Source organism: Carassius gibelio, chromosome B3 (genome assembly GCF_023724105.1).
Source record: "Carassius gibelio isolate Cgi1373 ecotype wild population from Czech Republic chromosome B3, carGib1.2-hapl.c, whole genome shotgun sequence".
In the NCBI taxonomy this organism is placed as follows: domain Eukaryota; kingdom Metazoa; phylum Chordata; class Actinopteri; order Cypriniformes; family Cyprinidae; genus Carassius; species Carassius gibelio.
Window position 1 is genome coordinate 26,871,118 of NC_068398.1, and position 24,966 is coordinate 26,896,083.

The following is a 24,966-nucleotide window of genomic DNA, read 5'->3' on the forward strand; positions in this document are numbered from 1 at the left end:
TTAGCTGGCTTACTTAACCAAGTTCTCTTTCAACTAATAAGAAACTGTTTAACCACAGGTCAAGAACTGTGGTTCCACATAAGTTTAGAATGCTATTTCCAAATGGTTACGAGAAACAATAAAGTCAGTAACAATGGAACTTGCGACCACAGTTGGCTAAATACTGTACACTATGCAACTTAAAGTTGCTGCGATCACAAAAAACTCACACAGAAACATCTGGCTCATAGGAGATGCTAGGATTTGGCGATGTCTCCCAAATTGGCAATGGATGATGTCTACATTGAAACATCTTGATGGATGATGTCATCAGGCGCGGGGTTAGGGGTGTGCCCAAAGTGTGAAACAAACAAAGGGTTCTATGAAGCCATTAAAAGGTTAGCCGCTTGCTAGTGGTAGCCTGTTGCATAACAATACATGAAAGTTGATTTACCACATACACAGAGTAAGGAGAAATGTCTGATAAGATGATGGCGAATGATTTGCAGATCCTGAGCACCAACTTCGTTACTATTCTGTCTTTGTTTAATGTGTCTTTGTCTATTTTGTGCGTGAGGTGAGCACATGGCCATGTCTTTGTTTGTGTTAGCCACGTGCTCCTCTCGTCCTGGCTCCTCATTTTCAATCACCATGCTCCCTTGTTTGTCCAATTGTGTTCACCTGCTCCTTGTGTGCACTGCTCGTTTTATATTGTTCTCTTTTCCCTCTTGTCTTTGCTGGTTCATTAACTGTGTGCTTTGCTGTGTCTTCAGTCTTGTTAGAGCTTGCTATTCAGTATATTGCAGGGGTGGTGAACTCAGTCCAGGAGAGCCACAGTCCTGCAGAGTTCAGCTTCTACCCTGCCTGCCTGTAGCTTCCTAGTAACCCTTCAGGCCTTGATAAGCTTGTTCAGGTGTGTTTGATAAGGGTTAAATTGTTGTTGTTGTTCCTGTGTTTAGTCTATAGTCTAGTTCCAGTCTTCGTGGTTTAGTTCTTTGTTTTAGTTCTTGAATCTTTTGATTTTGTCCTTTTATTTTTTCCAGTTTTCAGCAAGTTTGCTGTCTTGTCTTTATTTATATTTTGTAGTTGTAGTCATTTATTCCTAGCTTTTTTAGTGGTGGGCAGAGCGAGGCTTCATGAAACAATGAATAAGTCGACGCAAATGTGCAGAGGCTTCAAAACAATTCGTCCCCCATCTCTTTGTCTTAAACAGCATTAACATCGAATCAGTTTAGTGAACTGATGACTTATAACATAACATATATGTTGTGCTCGTTATTCCACAATGTGTGTTGGGGTAGTGATTAGTAGAGTTGGGATACTCGAACTTGGACTCGGACTCGAGTCCAATTTCGAATGAACTCGGACTTGTCACGACCTCGGGTGAATTTGTACTCGGACTTGACACAGACTTGAACATTTTGGACTCTGAAAATATTCCGAGTACAGTCGAGTCTGCGTGTTTAACAATAAAACCTGCATAAAATTGAGATGATAAATTAATGAATGTCTCCCCTTATGTCATTTTACTGCACCACATCGGCAGGCAGCAGTAGCATATCATTTCATACTTGCAGACGAAACACACGCATCACTCACTGGATATCAATGTGGATTAGTGATGGGAAGTTCGATTCTTTTCCGCGAACCGGTTCTTTCGGACGGTTTGATTCAATAAACCGGTTGAAAAAAAAACGGTTCACTGGTTCTTTTACGCTCGACGTAATGACTGGCATTGGCGATGTCGATTAAACATTCAAATATATAAAGCCACTAATCATAATTTCAGTCAGTTAAAAACCTCAAGTTTACAATTACGTTTTGCAACAACACAGTAACTGCAATACTGTGCATACGAGGATTTAAGTCTGGAAGATATAAAGTAAATTAGGTGTCATCAGCGCAGAAACCATGATCCACTTACTATACATAATCCATGGTGATGTATTTGTTATTAAATGAACTTACGTTTCGTCAGATTGCCCTTCATTCAAGCCCTCGGTTTACCCGCAGTCATTAGCACAGAATCAGTTCAGAATCAATCACCAAAAGAATCAGTTTGGTTCAGTCGGCTTCACGCTGAATCACGCATGCGCAGTATCATCAGCTCCTCGGTTCTCGAATCGGACGCCTCCGAAAAAAACGGTTTTTGGTTCAGTTTACTGATGATCCGAAAACCGATGCAACCAATTCTTGACTCTAAAACGATGAGAATCGCTCAAACCGGCACATGCTGCAGTTCAGTATCATCAGCTGCTCTACTCGTGTTCATGTTCCATTTACTACAAACTCAATTTGTGATTGTGTCATCATTAACTATAAATACAGTACAGATATTTCATAAATCATCCCTTATTCCTATTAAACATGGAGTCTTTAGAGTCTTAATTATTGTCCAACTTCCCTGAAAACCCATTTGGTCCATACATAATCTACAATATACAGATTAGAAACATGCATCTTAAAAAAAATAAAAAAATAATATATATATATATATATATATATATATATATATATATATATATATATATATATATATATATATATATATGTGTGTGTGTATGTATGTATGTGTGTGTGTGTGTGTGTGTGTGTATATATATATATATATATATATATATATATATATATATAGTTATTTTAGCTTACTTTCCGATGTTTAACAAAATACTTGAAAAATTACACGCATGTGCAGTATCATCAGTTCATCGGTTCTCAAAAGAAACGGTTTTCGGTTCAGTGTACTGGTGATCCGAAAACCGATGCAACCGAGTACCAAAGACAGCAGCAGCAACCAACAGATGCTGCACAGCTCAGCATTGCAGGATTTGCAAGACTAGAATTGACCAAACAAGCAGTGCTACTTTATGATGCAAGTTCTCCCAAGACAACAGGAAATTCATAATGTCATCATTAAGGATCTCCTTATTGGCTGCACTTTACCTCTGTCAAATGTGGGGGAGAGACATTAAATAACTGAAATGTCAGCTTTAACTGAAGGACAATTTTTTTATTTATTTTTTTTATTACATTTTTATATTGCCATTGGTTTAATGGGTTGAAAGGTTAAAATATTAATAGAATGTAAAAATTTACAATACCAATTTATAATCTTTTTTAATTTAATTACTTTCTGGACTCGGGCGGACTCGGGCGGACTCGACTCGGACTCGGCCTTTAAGAACTCGGACTTGAGTCCAACTCAGCCCCTTTTGGTCTCGGACTCGGACTTGGACTTGATGTTTGTGGACTTGGTCTTGACTCGTACTCGACAAAGGTGGACTCGGACCAAACTCTAGTGATTAGTGTTGGTGTCAGAACCTGTCACCTTAGGTTCGAGTCCCGGGTGAAGCTTGTATATAATTATAATACATATTTGAAAGTTGTGTTTTTGTTGTTCTGTTCTTTTAACTCTGACAACCAAATGAACTCTTTGTGAATGTTATTTTAGTAATGGAAAAAATTGCATTAATAAAAGACATCAAGCCATGACACCTGGCATTTTTTTTACATATACAGATTTTTATTTAAAATATGAATTGTTTTGCTCCACTTTTCTACTTTGCTGGAAGAGTTAGGTTAAGACAGATGTGTGATTGTGTGGTTTGTTCCCGACCCTGCTGATCAAAAGCATATTCGGATCTCGATACAGCCATCCCTTGCTTTTTCTTATTTTTATCCTTTAGTTTTCATAAGTTCCAGTTAATTATTTTTAGTATTTATTTTATTACTTTTGTTTTTCAGTTGTATTTCTTGTTTTATCTCCCTAGTCATAGTTTTGAAGGTTTTTACTTTTGATCTGTCAATCTCTTGTCTCCCCGGTTGTCTTGTCTTTGTATGTGTCTGTCGTGTTGGTTCGTGCCCTGCTTCCTGAGTCCTCCCTGGTCACTGATTCTTCTGACAGACATTTAGGTCCTACAAGAGTTACCATTCCTAGGGCCAAGCCTGTGGTTCCTTAAAGTGCTAAGTAGTCCCCTTTTGCCACAGAGTCTGGAGCTACCCCCGTCCCCAAACCAGCCTGTTCTCCTGTCATGTACTCTGCCCTATTGTGTGGGCTGTCTTCCTGCCTCGTCCTTTTGTGTTGCCATTTTTGTTAATAAACTCTGCCCCCCCCCCCTCTCCTTTCATTCTGCATCTGGGTCCTCCCTTGCCAAACCGTGACAAATAGGCAGTAAATTAGAAGTTTATTGAGGCGAAAGCCATAGTTAATGGTTTATTAATAGTGAGAATTGGACCTTAAAATAAAGTGTGACTGAACGTTCACATTCCTAAAGTTTCACTAGCAACCAACCATAAACTTAATGGCTGAAGGTCAATTTTACACTCACAAAAATTTTCAAAATGTATTTGTGATGTATGTGGTGTTCGTGAAATAAAAATATTCAGCAAAGCTACTTCTGAATGGCTCTTTTTTCATTAAGATGGTATAGTTATAGCATCTACCAGCAGGGGCTCACTGGACCAGACCAACCAGACGAAACTTGACGCCTTGCAAAAACAGACAATAGACTTCAAGAAGCAGAAGCCAAGGAAGAAATAGCTTTAAAAAAAAAAAAAAAAAAAAAATATATATATATATATATATATATATATATACACACACACACACACGTATGTGTGTGTGTGTGCCTAATGCGTCAACAGGAGTGATAGCTTTGCTAGTTTTCTCTTTCTCAAGCTCAGTCTTGCATGAGTCTCATTGCATGCTGCAGGATTCCCACAATGCATCACTGCCTCAGGGCAATATGCTCATCCAACTAGCTCTGCCATCCACACGCACTCCATTTATCCTTTCATCTGTCCATTCATGCTGTTAAATGATTATTCATGCTTCACACTAAGAACTCCTTTTTGAGTTTGTGTTTACACACACAAAAAAGCATCTCTTGTTCACTTGAGGGATAAATCAAAAAGGATTTTCTTTGAATTTTAATATTTATTTTAAATGATTATTGTAACTCGTAATCTGGAGAGCTTTGGTGCTCCTTATACATACATAAATCACCTGTAGACACACACACACACACACACACACACACACACACACACACACACACACACACACACACACACACACACTTCTGTTAGACTGACCTTTGAGTTCAGCTTGTCTTCTATTGCTGGATTCAGAAGTTCAAATCTAGAACTAGACCTGGTGCATTGAAGATCACGCTTCAAAAACGCGTTTGTAATACCTGACCACCGTCTTACATGTGTGTGTGTGTGTGTGTGTGTGTCAAAAGATCAATGATTTGACCTTTGGTGATATTACAGGTGACATCAGGGGTGTCAAAAACACTTCAAGCTGTGGAGAAACACCTAAAAATAAAACGCCTAAAAATATTTGGACACTTAAGTCACTTTACAAAAAATTCAGAATTAGAAATGCACAGCAAATTTCAAAATTTAACTTAACTCCCTCTGAGTTAAAATGAACTCTTACCCAGAGTACATATAGGAAGCACTGGTAGAGTGTTAAATTAGCACTTTTGACAGTGTTAACATTATTAACACTCTGACAGTGTTAACTAACAAACTCTTATGTAAACTATTAACACCAGAATGGATGATGAGGACACCAAAGTTGGTGTTCAAAGTTCAAACTCATGGATTAACTCATTTAATCACAGTTAGACTCATTGGAATTGAGAGAGAAATGGAGGAAAGAAAAGATACAAAGATTTCAGCATCAGAAACAGATGCATTCATCTTAAAGAAACCTTTATCCTTCTGCTAAAATCTTTATTCAAGACCTGACGTCCACACACCCACGCTATCATACGCACACCTTCTTCTAAACAGAAGTCAACTGAAATACTCTTACTAAAACAACAACACTGTGTTCAGTCACTCCAACAAACATTGACAATCACATTCACACTATTCCATTAACTAGAGAAAAACAGAGGAAGGTGAAGTAATGAATATAGGCAGCCTTGAGAAAAGTAGAGGACGAGTGAAGAAAAGAGGTAGGAAAAGAGCAAGAGCAGATGAAAAAGCAAAAGAAAGACGGATGGATTAATGAAGAAAGACATTGAGGTCTGGAAGAATGCAATGGAATAAAAAGTCCTCTAGTCTGCTTGATGTGGAGGCAAGCAGTAGCACAGAATAAACTGATCTAAGATCAGACACCAGGGAAGGGCTGTGGCTCGCTGCCAGAGGGCATGCTGGGAGATTTTACTGTATTGTCACTGGCCTCAGTTTTCTGAGATGTGCTGTTTCTCTGTCCCATCTAGAAATGAAATTGTGAACTGAAGTTATAGAAGTCAAGAGCTAATAGGAAGAAAAAAAATCACAAATTGGAACTTTAATATGTTTCTCAAAGACATCAGTGAGTTCAAATGGAGATAACATTGAAAATTCAGATTAAGTTGCTTGCTTCTCAGACTTTTTACTTGAGAAAGAAAGTCTTCTCGTCTCAGAAGTGATCTCAATGAAGTGTCATTCATGCTCAGATCTGCCATGAAACCAAAGTCTGGTCAGAAGGTCAGGGGTATTCTCATGAAAAGGCAATTGCGTTATCACAACCACATTCATTTGTCTTAGATGTTTCTCAGAAACATTCTTATAGAAATGAGACGATCTGATACTTACAGTAATTGAGTCTCAGCAAGATTAAATGGAAATCAAATTGAGAATTTAGCTTAAAGGCCAGATTTACTAAACAGGGCAAATCAGCATTAGAACACAATTCCATAAAAGTGCAGATGTGAGGGGAAAATTCTGCATTTGATTTACTGACAATGCGCACAATAAAGAACACAGACGCAACCAGATCATTTCCATAATGACCAGTGCAATCTACAAAGAGCAGCGCAAATTACCACCTGCTGAGACATGCTTTTTTGGGGCGTTAAATAATGGCGCAATCTGACAAGCACAATTGTTAATAAAGCGCACTGCATGTTCATTTTAATACTCTACTCCCATAAATTTGGGATCTGAAAGAGAACCTTGACAAATGCGTATTCACTAAGGTCAGGCACCAGAATAACTGTCCATGCCTTTTCAATGTTAATTCTTCACTGCGCGTCAGATTTAGTAAATCCTGACAGCACTATCTGAACACTAAAAGATGGTTTGCACTGGCTCAAGCTGTCATGCTTGTCATTTTTTGAAGAGCTACAACATATGCTACCAATAATCACCTTCATAATAGAAAGAAAGCAGTAAACAAATAAATTAACTAATTTAATTACAAACTACAAGGAAGTCAAGAGGAGCATGCAAACATACATTTGTCGCTAATGTGTTTGTACCAGCTGCTGTGGCCATCTGAATGTGAGCTAATCACTTTCATTCAGCTGTAATGTCAGTCCAAAGATTTTGTGCGATTAAATGGTGGAGAAATTTACGGCACGACTCCCGTGCAGATGTTTAATGGTGATTTGATTGAAGGGACTCAAGGAAAACAGGCTCTGGTTGTTGGCGAACAGTATGCGACAAATGTCAATTCCTTGCAAAACAGATTCTGGGTTCGCTGCCAAAGTCATTAGTGGATCCTTCAGAGTTTTGGATCTGTGAGGAACAGTGCATTTTGAGAAATCAGATAATTTTTTACATAACGGGTTTATGCAACCATTTGTATCTATTGACTTTGATGTTTTGGTATTTTATTGAGAGCCACTGATGAGGTTACTTAGTTATCTGTGTTGGCAAATACACTCTCCCCTTTTAATTACAGAAATAACAATATAAAATTGGCAATTATGACCATCTCTTGGACACAAAAGACTTAACCAAAGCTTTCTGCTCATTAAGATTGGGATTTATGTGTCTGTTAGCACTTGCGATCAATACATGTACACACATAACTCTCATTATTATAACCATAATGACTGTGTTGCTCTCGACTGCAGCACATAATTGCTGCCAACAACCAGTGATAGTCAGAATCAGGGTCGAAAGCAAACTTTTTATGACTGAAACTTAAAAAAAACATATGTTTGTATGTATCGTACATTGCATGTATGTTAATTCCTTATATATTTGTAACAAACAGAAGAACATTGATGTTCAAAAACTCTTTCCTACATCACAATAAACCTCAGAAGCACCTAATCCAGACCTGGACCAGTCTGAACTGGTCATGAGGGCAAGTTATCACTGAAACATCTCACTTCAAAACCAGACTGGGATTGTTTGTGCAATGAAGATCTCTTTCAAACTCATTTTCAAAGCTTTGCTAATTCATCTCTCTTTGTGCTATCTTAAACTATTAATTTCTTTAATTCACACAATCCTCACTTCCATTCTGGTTCATTTATTCCTTTTCTCCCATCCTCTATTCTTCCTCTACCACCTTATTTCTCCACAACCCAGCAGACAGCTTGCTCGCTCTCTCTTTTCCTCTCTATTTCCATTCTTGTCATGTCCACAGCTTATAGCGTGAAAAAAGAGGACCAACATAAAATCAGTATTCTCCTCGTGTCTGGTGCAGTGTGTGTGTGTGTAAGAGTACGGGTGTTTGTGTGTGTGTGTGCTAAAGGGGACTGTTGTTGGCTGTTTAAGAATCCTTGAAAATAAAATTAGTTGAGGAGTCCCTCTGCAGTCAGCAAATCTTCAGTGTAAGAAACACGAATCAACACGAACACACAACAATTCAGCAGTAATACCAACATGTTAAAATGAGCTTAGAGGAAGTCTAATTAGTTGTTCCAGATGGGAACTGCAGATGTTTTTCTATGCTGATTTTGAGAGAAAACCTGTGGAACGGAATGATTAATCCTAATAATTTTGAGTATTTACATCTTGCTCTTTTCTATGCATAAATGTGGACTGAGGCTTTTATTTTTCAAAAAGCTTGCAAATTTGGCATAACAGTCGCCCATGCAACTATACAGGTTGCATTCCAAGTCTTCTGAACTCATACGAGAGCTTTGTGCAACAAACAGAGCAAAATTAATTGTATTCACTGATAATTTTCCTTCCAGTGAGCCACTGCCCACTGTGAATGGATCACTGAGTCAGTGAGTAAAAATGAGAACCAATTCAGTCTAATTTGTGAATGAATCACTTAGACAGGGTTTGTAAATCATTCAGACACATTTTCTGATTATTATTTTTTTTGACTCAAATAAATGTTTAATACAGAAATCAGACACTGCTGTGACTGGATCATTAAGTCAGTGAATTGAAATTGAGAACAGATTCAGTCTGATTTGTGAACAAATCATTCAGACCGGTTTTGAATGGTTCATGGAAAAGATTTGACTCAAAAGAACAAATAATTTACAAATCAGACAATAGCTGTGTTTGGATGGTCGAGTCAGTAAATTGAAATTGGGTTCATAAAAAGAGTCAAGTCAAAAGAATGATTAATTTACAAATCAGACATTGTATAATAATCATTGGATTATTTAAGGGGTCATATGATGTGATTACATTTTTTTTGCTTTCTCTTTTGAGTTTTATAAGCTTTTGGTGCATAAAGCAGATCTGTAAAGTTGCTAAGACTAAAGTCTCAAAACTAAAGAGATATTCTTTATCAAAGTTAAGACTCTGTACTCTCCCTAAAACGCCTCATTCAAACACACCCCCACATGTTTACATCACTATGTGGAAATATTTGTGTAATGCCGCCCAGATATTCACCCAAAGAAAGAAGGCATGGTTTCAGTAACCGCAGTAGTGTTGAAGCAGCCATGTCTGTGTGTATGAAAGCAAAAGCACTTTATTCGGCCTTCAGAAAGTAGATGCATTTAGGAATCTTTAAAATTACTTACAACAGAACAGCAGCACATTTAATGGACGACCGTTTCATGAACCTAGGAGAGGAGGCCATTCTGACTTTGCCACAGCAATCTGGCGCTTCTGAATCAGCTACTGGAAGTATGTATGTTTTTTATTAGTTTAAGTATTTGCAAATTAATGTTCAAATGCTGAGTTTTGCATGGCGTGTGTGTGAGAGAGAGAGAGACAGGGTCACACAGTGGAGTCAGCTTCTTAACCGTCCGTGGCTTGTGTACTGCAAACACATACGAGCTTCATCACTGTGTCTGTCACTGACTCTGTTCCTTTTTCAGGCTTGAACTGATGGTAAAACTAAGGACATTAATAACTGTCTTTATATTTCTTTTGAAAGATGAAGCTCACGATAATCGAAAGGGGCATTACATTTCCAACAAGTGCTTGCGGTGTTCGGCCAATCACAATGCACAATGAGTCAGTTGCCCAATCAGAGCAGACTGCGCTTGTCTGAAGGAGGGATTTTGTAGAAAATGACGTTTTTGAGAGAGGCGGGGCATAAAAGACCTAAAATAATGTACAGTATTTGAAAAATAATGTTATTATAATTTTTTTTTTTTACATTAAAGCATGTCAACATATTCTGTTACACCAAATCCACAAAATAATTATCTTTAAAAAAGCATCATACGACCCCTTTAAGTAAGTGAGATAAAACTGAGAACAGATCAGTCCTATTTGTGACCTGAATGGTTCACTGAAAAGATTTGCCTCAAAAGTCAACTTATTCATAAAATCGGAGTCACTGTGTGTGTGTGCGTGTGCACTTGGATGGGTTAAATGCAGAGCACAAAATCCAAGTACGGGTCATCATACTTGACCACAAGTCACTTCATTTTCTCTTTCATACACACAGTTGTTTTAGACTCCAGTGACCTGCCTGAGCCTGAGGCAAAAACAGTGTGCTCAGTGCCTCATAGAGACCTGCAGAATGAAAGAGAGAGGACTTACATCTCATGGTTGTACAGGACGTAAATTAAAGTAATGAGCTATACATGCAGTCTCACACACACACACACACACACACACACACACATGGAGTAATACTGTTATAATGGCCTCTTACTGTAATTGCTCAGAGTCCTTTGAGTATTAAGGCAATGTTCAACCTAATTAAATCACATAATTCCACACCGTGACCATTTCTGTCTTCTGGCTATCCCAGAATTCACTGGCTTTGAGCGTACAGTACACGTTTGTTCCTTGTCTGTTTTTACAAGGATCAAAATGACCTTCAGAATTGTGGTGCGCCCTCAGGATCGGTGTGTTTGATTGGTCTGGTACAAATTACGAGGATTTCTGTTGGTTCTTGGTTTCTAGAGTGTATATTGAGAGCATTGTGGTTGTGTTTGCTTGTATGTGACGGAATATTACTGAGCATGTAAAGGCATATACTCCAAATATTCAGATAAGAAGTCATCAAAGTTACTCGACAACAGAGCCTGTTAGTTTCTGCCAAAATTCTGAGTTTACAACTTATTATTTTTTATTTATAAATTTGTATTTAATTTTTTTTTCATTGCAACAGTATTTGCATATTTTCCCCCTCACAATTCAGACTTTTTTCTCACGGTTGCAAGCTTATGTCTTATAAACAAGCTTCCATATCGTAGAGATGGAGATCACCCACTGGAGAGGGAAGAAAAAATAAATAAATGAAAAACATTAATTGTAAAGACAAAACGCACCAAGTGAACTCCCTTTAAACATGCATTTGATTCAGTAAGAAAGGAACCAAATTCATTTGTCCCTTGGTGCACGTGAATCATTACCATTGGTTCTGTGAGAGTAGGGGGGTCAGACTAAAGGATAACAAAGCTAATTACATCTCGGAGGAAAAATCAAAACTAATCTTGATTCAGCGGGGGACCGAATCACAGTTAGTACTCACTCTGAGGCAGTATCCTTAACCTCTGGAACTCTATCAGACAAAAAGGACTTGGGCAATTTTTCTACTCACCACAGGGTGAAGACATGAAATCCTACTGGTCGCCAGATTGAAGTTGCGAGTTCATATCGGCTGTTGTGACTTCTATTATTTTGCCCTTTAGGTGCAAGTGTCCCTTGAGATCAAGCGGATTTCAGAGATGACAAAGCAGAGATACTGTAACTGAAAACCGCTATTCAGTGAAAAGCAAAGGAACGCGCTCTCCCTCTCCGTTTCTGCTGACTGAATCAACTGAACTGATTGACCTCAGCAATAGAGACGGAAAGAGAATGAGTCTGCATGTGCTGCATAATATATATATATATATATATATATATATATATATATATATATATATATATATATATATATATATATATATATATATATATATATATATATATATATGTGTGTGTGTGTGTGTGTGTGTGTGTGTGTGTGTGTAATTAATACTTTTTTCAGCAAGGACACATCAAATCTGATGAAAAGTGGCGGTAAATTGACAGACCTTGCATAAATGTTACAAAAGATTTCAGTTTCAAGTAAATGCGGATCTTTAATTAAACTTTCTATTCATCAAATAATACAGAAAAAAGGAAGCACAGTTTCCACAAAAATATTAAGCAGCTCTTTGCAACATTGATGATAACAAGAAATGTTTGTGAGCAGCGTGTCAGCATATTAGAGTGATGTGTCACAGGAATAAATTACAGTTTAAACTATATGAAAATAGAAAACCGGCATTTTTCATTGTAATAATATTCTGTCAACAATATTATATTATAACAATATTCCTGTTTTTACTGTATTTTATGATCAAATAAATGCCGATATGGCGAGCATAAAAGCCTTCTTTCAAAAATTGACAAATTCTCCAGAGCTCAGCTGCTTTTCAGGGAAAAGAAAGAAGGAAAGAAAGAAAGCTAAATAAAGAAAGGTAAGACTGAGTCTGTTTTAGACTGGTCTCCCAGTGGACCTTCGCCACAGCGTTGACCTCATTTAGGAGGTCAGGGATTGGTTAATTGAAGGTGTGACTTCTGGTGTGACACAGTGACCTCAACGTCAGTCTAAAGTTAGACTTTTCCCTCGCCGAACCACAAGCCTGAGCAGATAATACTCACCTTAAAATGCTACATACAAAGTGCTTCGAATAGATCGGTTGCACGCATTTGGCTCAGCTTTGCTAAGATACCAAAGTCTGCAATCAGAAGAGATTTCAGTAAACAGAAGCACCATAAAAGTAACATGAACGTGAGTCTTCTGAGGCTACATGATAGATTTGCATAAGAAACAGTCATTATTGTGCCAATTATTTAATGTTGCAACCTAAAAGAATAAGACAAAACCAGGAAGGCAGGAAGACAACATACATTCCCAGACAGTTATTCAGACAGCTGCTTTTTTCACAGATGTATAAATTAGCACCGCACTCTTATGCAGAATACTGTATTTACACACTGCCATCCCAAATAATGACTTATTAACAGAAAACCTCTCATGTTTATCTGTCCTGCGCTGATATTAACATAACAGCTAATGGGTCTGTCCATTAGCATGCGGCTCAGTTCTGAGTGGATAATTAGCAGGTGTTTTAGCATTATGGATAAAATCCAAATCAGATAAACACACAAACACACGTATACAAAAGGCTTGGCATTCAACACACACATGTTCATTTCAAACACTCCTGACACCCACACAATGTCGCTGACAAGGACACAAACAAGAGAGCGGGATTTGTTTCTTCCTAATGGTGACTGATCCATCATAAACACATAACCGGATTACACTGAACCCAACTGAAGGCCTGTGAGATGCGATCAGAGAGATAGCAATAATAATAAAAAGCACCACTAAAAATATTACAATGAAATAATAATCAGAAAAATCTAAAATCTGTTGGCACTATACAGTATATATATATATATATATATATATATATATATATATATATATATATATATATATATATAGTAGTATATAATAGTATATGCATACGTACATGCATATATAAAAAACTATTTATTTATTTAATATTAAATTGTGCTTATTTTCACAATTTAGTTTTGTTCAAAGTGAATCTTTAAGGAGTAATATTAAATTTTTAAACATCAATAATTTAATAATCTGGATATTAATATCCATTTTCCATGCAGCACATTATAATGCTATGATGGTTAATTCACTTGCACAGTTCAAACTGACTGAGGAAAAAATATATTTTGGTATTTTATATATTTAATTATTTTTTGTATTCTATTTTATTCTATTTTATTTAATTGACAAAAAATAGTTAAAATAGTAATTATTATTAAAATGTATTTAAAAAAATCTCAACAGTATTAACAGCATTATTTATTGATTATGGACATAACATGAACATAATTATTACCTCATTAATATCAATATGTATGTATACACACACTTTTTTTTAGTAATCTTTAATGAATACAAATTTCAAAAGAACATTTCTATGAAATAATTTGTATTTTTAGCTCTATTTCTTAGCTCTCTTTCAAGTCTTTACTGTCACTCTTTATGTGTTTAATGCATTATTGATTGACTGAAATTTTAATTTAAAAGTACATTTCAAAAACTACGTATACGCGTGTAAGAAGTGAATTATTTTACTTAGCATTGATGCATTAAATACATAAAGAGTGACAGTAAAGATTTAAAAGAGAGCTAAAAAATGATTTCATAGAAATGTTCTTTTGAAATTTGTATCAATACTTGAAAATAAGTCTAAACCTAATCATGATTCATCCTTAACGGGTACCTCATAAATGAAACGAGTCTGATGAAGATGTTCACAAGTAAAACTAGACTGAAATCAAATCCATTAGTATGTACTGCAGTGGTCCGCTGTAGCGCTAAGAGCAGAGGCACTTATCAGACTTAATTATAAGTGACCTTGAATGAGCATGTGATCAGGCGTAAATGGTTAAAGGCAATCTAAACCTGAATTTGTGGGAAATCGAGGGGTTCTGACAGCTCAAATATTGAGTTATGACTCAGAATCAGCCTTCTGCTTCGTGAATGTGACTGGAAGCAGAAAGCTGTGACACTCTTCTGTATGTGCAGCTGCTCAATACGTGGCCACAAATGTGCTTCTGTACGTGTGTGCATTCAAACAGATGTGTTCGTGCAGTCACTAATGTTAAAGGAATATGACTTACTTTCTCCTGTGGTATGCGTAGGTGATTTTTTTGTAACTATTTTATAAAGCAGATGTCTGAAAAACCACCACTTCAGTCATTTCATTAACATTTTCACCTCTGTTAAATAAAGACTTGAAGCCTTGAAATCTAATTCATATAGGAGCAGTTTGTATGATGGTGTCATTTAATATTATTTTAAATAAATAATTATTTTTGTCATGTGGGACTATGCACTCATGTGAGCACGCAATATCTGCACCATATCCTCCAAATCACACGACACTTCAGGTTTAATTAGTATGCACATGTAGTTCTGACGAGACATGGGCCGTAATTGCTTTGATCGTTTTACGTGAGGTCTCTAATGCGGGGCTGAAATAACGCAGACCTCACAAAGTCTTGAATCAATTAATCTATCATTTCAAGACTGTCACAACAGTACAGCGCATTAATTAATCTCCAGAAAGCCTCAATGAATGACGTGTGAGGAGAGAGAGAGAGAGACAGAAACTGATCGTGAGAGATAGGTGGCTGTTGAGTTTGATCTGAAAGCGGCCCACGTATGAGAGAAATTCAAACATACACACACTATCCCACACACACCAACACTGCATTTTCTATCTGCCAATACTCAATTAGTGTCAGCTGTCCAATCTCGACTGCTCTCACATCCAAAAACACACACATACGCAATTACACACACACATCCATCTCTATTTGTTCATCCAAGATTGTTTGAGCAAACACACACAGCCAAAGCACACACAGTTAAAATACGAAAAACTAATTCAGAAAACAGAAAATGTGTCATATTCGTTTAAATCTTCTATAATGGCAAATCTTAAAGTTTCCTAACTGAGAATAGTTCAACCAAAAAGGACTTCTGTTGTCTTCTGAACACAAATTAAGATATTTTTGATGAAATCTGAGAGCTTTCTGACCCTCCATGGTAACACAAGTGACACGTTCAAGGCCCAGAAAGGTAGTTAGGACATCGTTAAAATAGTCCATGTGACATCAGTTGTGAACGTGTATTGAAGACTGATACAGAAGAGGAGAAATTGTTGAATAAAGTAGTTATGTTTGTTTTATTTGCACACAAAATAAAAGATTTGTCCTCGTATCTTCATAAGATTTAATTAAACCGCTGATGTCACATGGACTATTTTAACAATTTCCTAACAACCTTTCTGGGTCTTGAACGTGTCAGTTGTGTTGGTGTCTATGGAGGGTCAGAAAGCTCTCAGATTTCATCAAAAATTTCGTCATTTGTGCTCCGAAGATGATCAAAGGTCTTGCAGGTTTGGAACGACATGACGGTGGGTAATTAATGACAGAGCTCCCTTTAATTTTAGACTTTAAGTCGACGTGAACTCTCCTTTATATGCCCAAACATCTTTAAGCACGTCATGAACACATTTTTTACATCATTTATATCACTGCAAAATGTAAACTGTATCATCACCCATCTCTGATCTATAATATAATGCATACAATTATGCATATTATATCAACATCAAGTAAAGCTGCTCTGAAACAATGTGAATTGTAGAAAGATATATATATATATATATCACATTTGACTTGACTTGTTTGGTGGACCATTGGCAGACAAGGGGAGCGTTTCAAAAACAGTTAAACAAAATCAACTGATGTGCACCAGCACGTGCGATGGCTGCAGTAAGTGCATTAAGTCCACAAGGACATACGGTGATTTATTTGTCATTTTAGGCTTTGGAAGGGAGCTCAGAAGGTCTTTTGTGAGCTCCAGAACAGTTCTTTATCAGTCTGTGGGGCATTATGTCACCAAAAAAAGTGTGGATTTACAGATGGACCACACCTCCGGGATAAAATCGTTCCATTTGGTGCTGTTAGCCGCAAAGAAATTACACATTTCAGCTTTAAATCAAGATGACAGCATGCAGGGAATGTACACGAAGAGAAAGACTAGTCCAAGGAGGCACACGGTGGACTGTTAGTCTAGTCAAAAGAGTTACAATAAATGGCCAAAAATGTGCAAGAGACTGAGCATGTGTGACTGATTTGGTTCATTAACCAGAGCGGGCAGCCTGCAGGAGTAATGCATCTTTTCCTCACACACACACACACACACTCATGCACATTTGGTGCCATCACTGCAGAATGGCTGTAATCTTGTTGCTATGCTATCCTTTTAGGTAACACGTTAACCCCTTTCCAGTGGTCCCCACACACCCTGACAGCATGCATCAGAGAGTATTTGAGCCCAAAGACATGTCACTGCACCAGGACTGGATCAACACTAATGCAGCCAAGCTCTTCTCCTCATTCTGTGTCATTTATATGAGTCCCTCTCTCTCTTTATGTTCTATTTCAATCTCCAGATTGTGCAATTACAACATCTGGACTACAAGAAAAGCTGTATGTGGAGGTTTTGCTTACGCTGTGACCGATTATAAAAACTGATATCACTGATATCACAGTCACATTAATAAAAGGACCATATAATGTCTTAATGAACATCTAAATATAATTACAAGGTTTCTGTAAGGGTTATGTTTGGACTTACTAAAATGAGCTCAATGTAAAACAACAGAAGACAATGAAAAGTCCCTGAGTGCATGCATATGCTGAGAGATGAAAAAAGGCTCAATCAGAAAAGCCACAGAAAATTTTAATCAAAATCGATGCAGACGACAGTTATTACAAGAATATTATTTGGGACAATACCGTTTATCTCAGTACCTTTAAAGTAGAATCAGCATCAGTTTAAGAATGAGATCAATATGCATTCAGAGAAGCGAACTACTTTAAATAGAAACGACACTCCAACATCAGAGATGGACAGAAAGAATTACAGAAAAACAGACAGAGAGATAAATATACAGATGGACAGAAAAACAGAGCAATAGAAAGATAGAAAGACTGATAGACAGAATCTATATCAGATAGAAGGTTAAATCACATTTTAATGAGAAGTTCATCTGTATGTGTCTTCATAAAACACGAAGCACGCTTTTATTATTTTACAGTCCCATTTTCACTAGATTTTATCTATTACATTTAAGGAATGTTGTACAAGCTCTCTCATCACACACACACACACACACACACACACACACAGTGTAGAGGGCTGGCTGAGCTCAGCTGTGGTTTGTGAATGGGATATTACATGAAGATGATGTTGCAGCTACACTGACTTTAATATGAGACGATCTTCTGTCTTTCTGCATCCCCTAACTAATTCAATATTCCTAATACTTGATAATTGACCATTCTTTCACCCAGTTGTCATTGTACTTTCTGTCTTACTTCCTTCATGGCTCTCACACTTGTTCTCCTTTTTGTCTCCATCCCATCAAACAGTTCCTTGTTTTATCATCCCATAACTCTTCCCTGTGTGGTACCAGAGCATGCCTGGAGTCTTACCCGCTGTAGAGTGAGCTGGAGTCCCAGGTTCAGCTGGAGGTTCAGGTCTGCAGAGGAACAACGCACAGACAGACAGCAAACCGAACTGGAGCTTGAGCACACCAAAGACAGAGAGAGAGAGCGGGAGAGAGACAGAGGGAAAAAGAGAGAGACGGAGCAGGACAGAGACGGAACACTGACTAGTTGGAGGTGAGATGAAGGGGAGAGAGAGAGAGTATGAGAGGAAGATAAACGGACAGAGAGAGAGAAAGTGAGGGAGAGACAGACAGAGAGAGAGAAGAGGAGGGACTTAAATCGGGAAGGAGGGACTGTGCGATGCCGTAAGAAAAGCAATGAGAATCAGTGAATGAATGAAGGACTGGCTCAATGAATGAATGACAGAATAATAAAATGACCAACTTACCTAATGAAGGAAGGAACAAGGGAATAAACAAATGAGCTAATGAATGAATGGATGAACAAGAGAATGGCCAAACTACTAATAAATGCACCCCCTCCCCCAAAAAACAAAAAAACCTGACCTAATGAGCAAATGATTTAAAAAACAAATGACTGAATGAAATAACATAATAAACAAACAACCAGGTAAAAGGACTAAATTAATAAATGAAAGAAAGAAAAATAATAATGACCACATAAGATTTTGGTCATCCAATAATAATGAATTACGCATGACTGACAAAATGAATATGGTAAAGAAGCGAAAAATGAATGAATTAACAAATAACTGCATTAATTAATATGTTAATTAATTAATGCATCAATAAAAAAAAAAGTTAATTAAAACAAAATCTGATCAGATCAATCAAAAAGCATAAAAACTTATGTAAAGTCCCATAAAGCAATGGTTTACCAAAAAAATAAAACTCATTATTTAGTCTCCAAGTTGTTTAAGTCCAAGTTGTTTGGAGCCTAACGTTAGGATATTAGGATGTCAAATACTGCATTTCAATAGGAGCTCAAACCTAACTCTTCTAATTATTTCAAGATTAAATTATATGAGCACCATGCCATCCACATTCATCTAATGACTCTTTACTTTGTGTCTAAACTTACTCACCCTAAGGAATTTTAGGAGGAAAATGTAATACCTAAATCACAAACAACTGGAAATTAAATCTCCTCATATATGAAATAACAATCCAGAAGGCTCTGAGCAAACCCCAAGGAAAATTATTTTGGAGGAGGTGATGAAACACAAGGATTAATCAACCAGAACTTGCACAAAAAGACAAAAAGTCGCTGAGCGTAGAAGAATGATTAGCAAACACGAGGGACGAATCCCCAGGAGGGGCACAGAGAGCAGCAAATGATTCCAAACCATAATAGGATGACCCAGAGGCACAAACACAATTATTTCTAAATTGTACAAAGCATAAACAAGATGCCGAATGTGTGAGAGAGTTTCAGGCAGAAATAAATGTAATTTGTCTTCAAGCATGGATATTGTGCCTGTTGCTGCTTGTTACATTCCAGCAAATGTGCTCCAATGAGCCATACATCACTACATCAGTTCAGATCAAAGTGGCAGTGGTGTCTTGAAATAATCATCATTTACTATGCCATCCCAAACCTGAACAACTTTCACTTTTTTTCATGTAAAACATCTGAAACTCTGAATAATGTTGTGTGGAGCTCTTTCCCAAACACTGAAGAATACAGTGACTGTCAGGCTACAAAACAACAACAATAAAGCCTCTTAAAAGTGCCATAAAATAGTTCAGATGACGTCTGCACTAAATGTTTTCTAAAGCCATATGATACATATATGTGAGCACCTACCCAGACTTGAATGAGAGTTCAAACAGCTGATTTAACCATCACAGTAATCCACGTGTCTCCAATTAATCAGTTAACATCTTGTGAAGTGAAAAGCTGTGTGTTTGTAATACATCATTATAGCATTTGAACTTTAAACTGTCACTCATGGTCAAAATACCAGTCGATTTATTATAATGCATAATAACATTTCCTTAAGTGAAAAAGTCCAGCCCCTGCTGTTAAAATCCACCAACATGCTTGTTTAGCATGCATATTTCTGCATATTTCTCTCCTGATTGAAACGAGACCATGTTTTCATTGGATAAAGCTATAATATTAATAGAGGGCTTGGTCTGAATTAAAAACATTGGTAACACTTTATAATAACTGCATGCTATTAATCATTAGTTAAGCATTAGGAAACAGTTAATTCATCATTTATAAAGCATTAATAGACATTTATAAGCAGTTTATAAATACAGATATAAATGCTATATACCTGATTTAAAAGCATATCTATAATGTATTTAATAATTGTTTTTTCATACTTTATTAATGATCAATTTATCATTTCTAAATTAAGTATAGCATTATTTACACACCAGTTATTAAGGAGTTGTCAGTGGTTCATAAGATCACTTAGAAATTGTAAGTAAATGATTATTAAACTATTTAAATGTGCGTTCATACATCTTTTTATTCAGACATATAGTAATAGTTACTTATAGTGTTAATAAATGGTTTATTAACATGCATTTCTACTGTAATTCAGGGTTAATTCAGGTAGTTATAAAACATATGTAGTTGTTAGTTAACTATTTTTGTGAGCTCATCTAAAGTGAGGACTATTTATGTCTGGTAAAGCTTTTACTAATGAGATTTAAAGGCTGTTAATATTTATATGTTCTGTATCACTGTGTTGTGTTTGTTTCCATTTTTTGTTTAGAAAATAACTGAGCCTTTAAATATCCTTTATAAATGCTTTACAAGGCATAACTAGTCCCCACTTTAGATGAGCTCACATAAATAGTTAACTAACCACTACTAAATGCTTTATAACTACCTGAATTTACTACATTTCTTATGAATCACTGACAACTCCTAAATAACTGGTTTGTAAATAATGCTATACTTCATTGAGAAATGATAAATTGATCATGAATAAAGTATGAAAATACAATTATTAAACACATTATAGATATGCTTTTAAATCAAGAATAAAGCATTTATATCTGTATTTATAAACTGCTTATTACTGTCTATTAATGCTTTATAAATTATGAATTATCTGTTTACTAATGCTTAATTAATGATTAATAGTGTGCAGTTATTATAAAGTGTTACCAAAACTTTTTATGATGGATTTGTTTCTTGCATACACAAAGATTTTCACTTCACAAGATGTTAATTGATGGACTTGAGTTGTGTGGATTACTTGTGAATTATTGTTATGTGTGTGTGTGTTTTTTTAGTTTTTTTTTTTTCTTGCTGTTTGGATTCTCGATCTGATGGCACCCATCCACTGCAGAGGATTCATTGGGGAGCAAAGACAGAATACTACATTTCTCCAAATCAATTCCATTGAAAAAACAACCTGCATATTTAACATTTTTATTTTTATTTTTTTGGGTGAAGTATTCATTTAAGTGCACTAATTGACTGGATAAGTCCTGCACGCATCACCAGAGATAAGTCAAAATAAAAAAGTAAATAATGAAACCTGCATAAATGAATAATTCATGATAAGATCAATGACATGCATTTAGAAAATACATATGGTAAGTTTTGGTTTCATGCTGACTTTAATATAATTTGCACTTCTGCATCATTAACGTAGTTGGTCGCAATAGGTTATAAAACAAAACAGCCAGTGCTGTCTGCCATCACTGACATAAATACTGGTACACTGCATTTTCATGCATCACAATGGCTTTTACATACAAAAAAAAAAAGCTTTTATTCAAAAACGTTTTGAATACGTGCAAACGGCAGAGGGGACAACAAACAGAGCAGAGGTGAACTTGAGAACAGTATAGTAGAGGTCTTAAACCTCATCCCCGAACCCGACATGCATATATAATTTTTTTTTTAAAGAAAAACCCGACCCGAGTCCGACCCAAAATTTATTTTCTTATTTAATTTTTATATTACTTTATATTATTGCCTGTCTGATGCATACAAGTTATTTCTGAATTCAGCTTTCAGTTGTGACCAGTGGATTTGAAAAAGAAATGTGATAGTTTGATAAAAATTAAACTGATAGCTTTTCGTGGCTAATCTAAAGCATAACTCATGATCATAGTTCATGGTTTCGATAGTGTTGACTGCAACCTAATCTCCAGCTGAAGGCTTCTAAGCACAAAAAAGAAAAGCCCTCCATTCGCAGTGTAATGAAGCGAGTGGATTTTCCTGATGGATCTCAAATCTATAAGATGGATTTCTTCTGGCAAGGATACAAAAGTATGCTCCATTTCTGTGTGTGTTCCTCACTAAACGCAAACATCCAAGTACACATCCGGGATCGTTTAAAAGAATTCAGGTCTTGGCAGGTCCATTTGAAAAAAATAATACCGAACCCGAACCGTGTCCGAGGCACTCGAAGAAATTTTGGACCTGAACCCTCTCAGGTCTCAGGTCGGACCTCGGGTTTTGAGACCCAAGTGGACTCGTGAAGACCTCTACAGCATAGGCCTTTAGGACACCTTGAAATAATTAAAGTTTCCCTATTATGCCATTCTCAAGTGCATCAACCGATCACAGGCAACGCTGGCTTTTTTAATCAGTGTTTTTGGCCATTTATTCTTGAGTGGAATGATTTGTGCTGGGTTACTGAGTTTCTCTGGTGTTTGTGAAAGAAAGCTTTTAGGCTGACAGCCAACACAGCTCCCAGTTCAGCTAAACAATAATGACGTTCAATACCACATCAAGCTGTTCAGCAATCAACCTTCAAGCCACATCACAAATTTATACAAACCACAGTTAAAGTTTACCTAAGCGGTTTGGTAATACAAGGACTGAATTTCAATATTTACACACAGAGGTTTAGCTAATGGTACACAATAATATATTACTCAGCTGATATTAAATGACAGGAAACCAATTAATGGGAAAATTTGATCTGGTGTTAAGAGTTTCAGATGTATAGACTCCATGTGAGGGATGTGTGCCACCCTTTCTTCATGAATGATCCTGGAGAAAGCTGGTAGATTTAGTAGAATAACCTAGTAAAGCTCACTCTCGCCTATTTTCAGTTTGCTGTGGGATCTAGAAGGGAATTCATTCATTTAATGCGCATTAAGCTGATCTCTAAATCCATTTAGACATGGAATAAAAGAGCAAATCATAATGAGCTCATCTCTTATCCAGTTCTCCACAAAACACTTCACCAGCATCTCCAGCAAACCACCACTAGAGGCAGTTCAAAGCCTTCAACACATTTACTGCATCCGGAAATAAACTGCATGGAAGCTCACTTTCAGGGAACAATTATCAGGGAACTTAATGTAGAAGAAATCCTGCAACAATCTTGCCTCATTTCAGTTAAGTTTTAAGCACAGTTGAAATATACATCGCAGTGATGTGAAGATGAATAATTTAATAGATAGAGTCTTGCTGTCCTGGGAAGACCTTGTATCTACAAACCAGGGGGTGCAAATGCATTGCTCTGTTGACGTGTGAGAATATTAATTCAATATTTCATGAACAAAGCCCTAAACTTCAGTGCTTAACTCGTACCTCTTGGAGTCATCTTTCCTGTCCAGTATAAAAAAGGCTCTATAGCAACAACTAGGTTTCTAGACAAGTCTGTGGTACTTGCCCATCAAGTCTGTATGACTCCAGCCCATCAAATAGCTCATCCCTGGGAGTTATACACTGTTGAGAGAGCTGGAGTCATGGGTTCAACTGGAAGTTTATGTCTGAAAAGGAAGTAGACTACCAACGCACAGACAGACAGCAAAACAAATTCACCTCAACAACCACACAGCATCGTGGCGGTGAGTGCTGCAAATCTGGTTTTATACAAAACGGTGATCAAGACTAGTGATCACGTTTCTGTGAATTATAAAACCACTGCATTAGAATTTCAAGGGTTTTCAAGCAGGCACGTCCTGATTTTGCCAAGTCCGATGTGTTCCTAGGTCAACATATTTTGTTGACCCTGGAACAACATTTTACTCCAAAAATATATTCTTAACCATATCCCTACACCTAAACCTAACCTTAACCATGAGTAATCCCTAAAATCAGAGGAAATGATAGATGAATGACACTGATGTACAAGCACCAAACACTGATTTTAAGCATAAACTTCACAAAATCTATAAACTGGTTCTTCAAATCTGATTGGTTAATCACAATGTTGTTCCAGGGTCAACAACTATGTTGTCCCAGGAACATGTCTCACTTGGTAAAATCAGGTTAGGCTTTCAAGCAGCTAACTGGGATGAATATCAAAGCACAAAGAGGATGCGGTATCCTTTGGACATCCTATGGGAATTGTAGTCCACTCCAGCCTGCTGAAGAGTCAATTGTGCAGCTCTAGCATGAAGGACAAAGGCTGCACAATTCCCTCTGGATCACACACACTAATGCTCTCAGTGCAACATCACAGAGTGTGGCTTAAGCTTCTGAAGAACTGGAAAGGACACAGTGCAACACAACATTAGACCACGTTAGACCTCCATCAGCATAAATTGCTCTAAAAAATGGCTCTAGAATTTCTTGTAACACAGTGTCCTAACTACATGCGTCACGACAAGATTCCAGCGACAAGCAATTTGGGTGGCCACACCTGCCATGGTGCGACAAAGTGATGCAACAGAGTAAGTCAAATCCCATAGTCAGTCAGAAATCGTTGTTCCAGCGGTGATGTAGCAGACATAGAAACTATGTATTTCTAAAATAGAAATTTCACATCTCGCCATTGTGGCTAGTTAGGACAAAACCTCTGATAAACATGGAAAAGATACCTTTTATCACATG

The 24,966-nt window shown here is 36.8% G+C and overlaps 1 protein-coding gene across 2 annotated transcripts in view; it reads right to left on the minus strand.

Moving 5' to 3' along the window:
- The window catches only part of pvalb6 (parvalbumin 6), a 41,543-nt gene extending 23,084 nt beyond the window's left edge, over positions 1-18,459 (minus strand). The window contains exon 1 of one of the 2 annotated variants that reach the window (XM_052552736.1): positions 18,223-18,459. Coding sequence is in view for 1 of the 2 variants with exons in the window: in XM_052552735.1 (XP_052408695.1) it covers positions 11,687-11,702 (16 nt within the window). In the remaining variant the exon portion in view is untranslated. Of the gene's footprint in view, positions 1-11,686; positions 11,888-18,222 lie in introns of those variants that run through there. The other variant, XM_052552735.1, reaches the window with a different exon arrangement.
- Between the last annotated feature and the right edge of the window lie 6,507 nt (positions 18,460-24,966).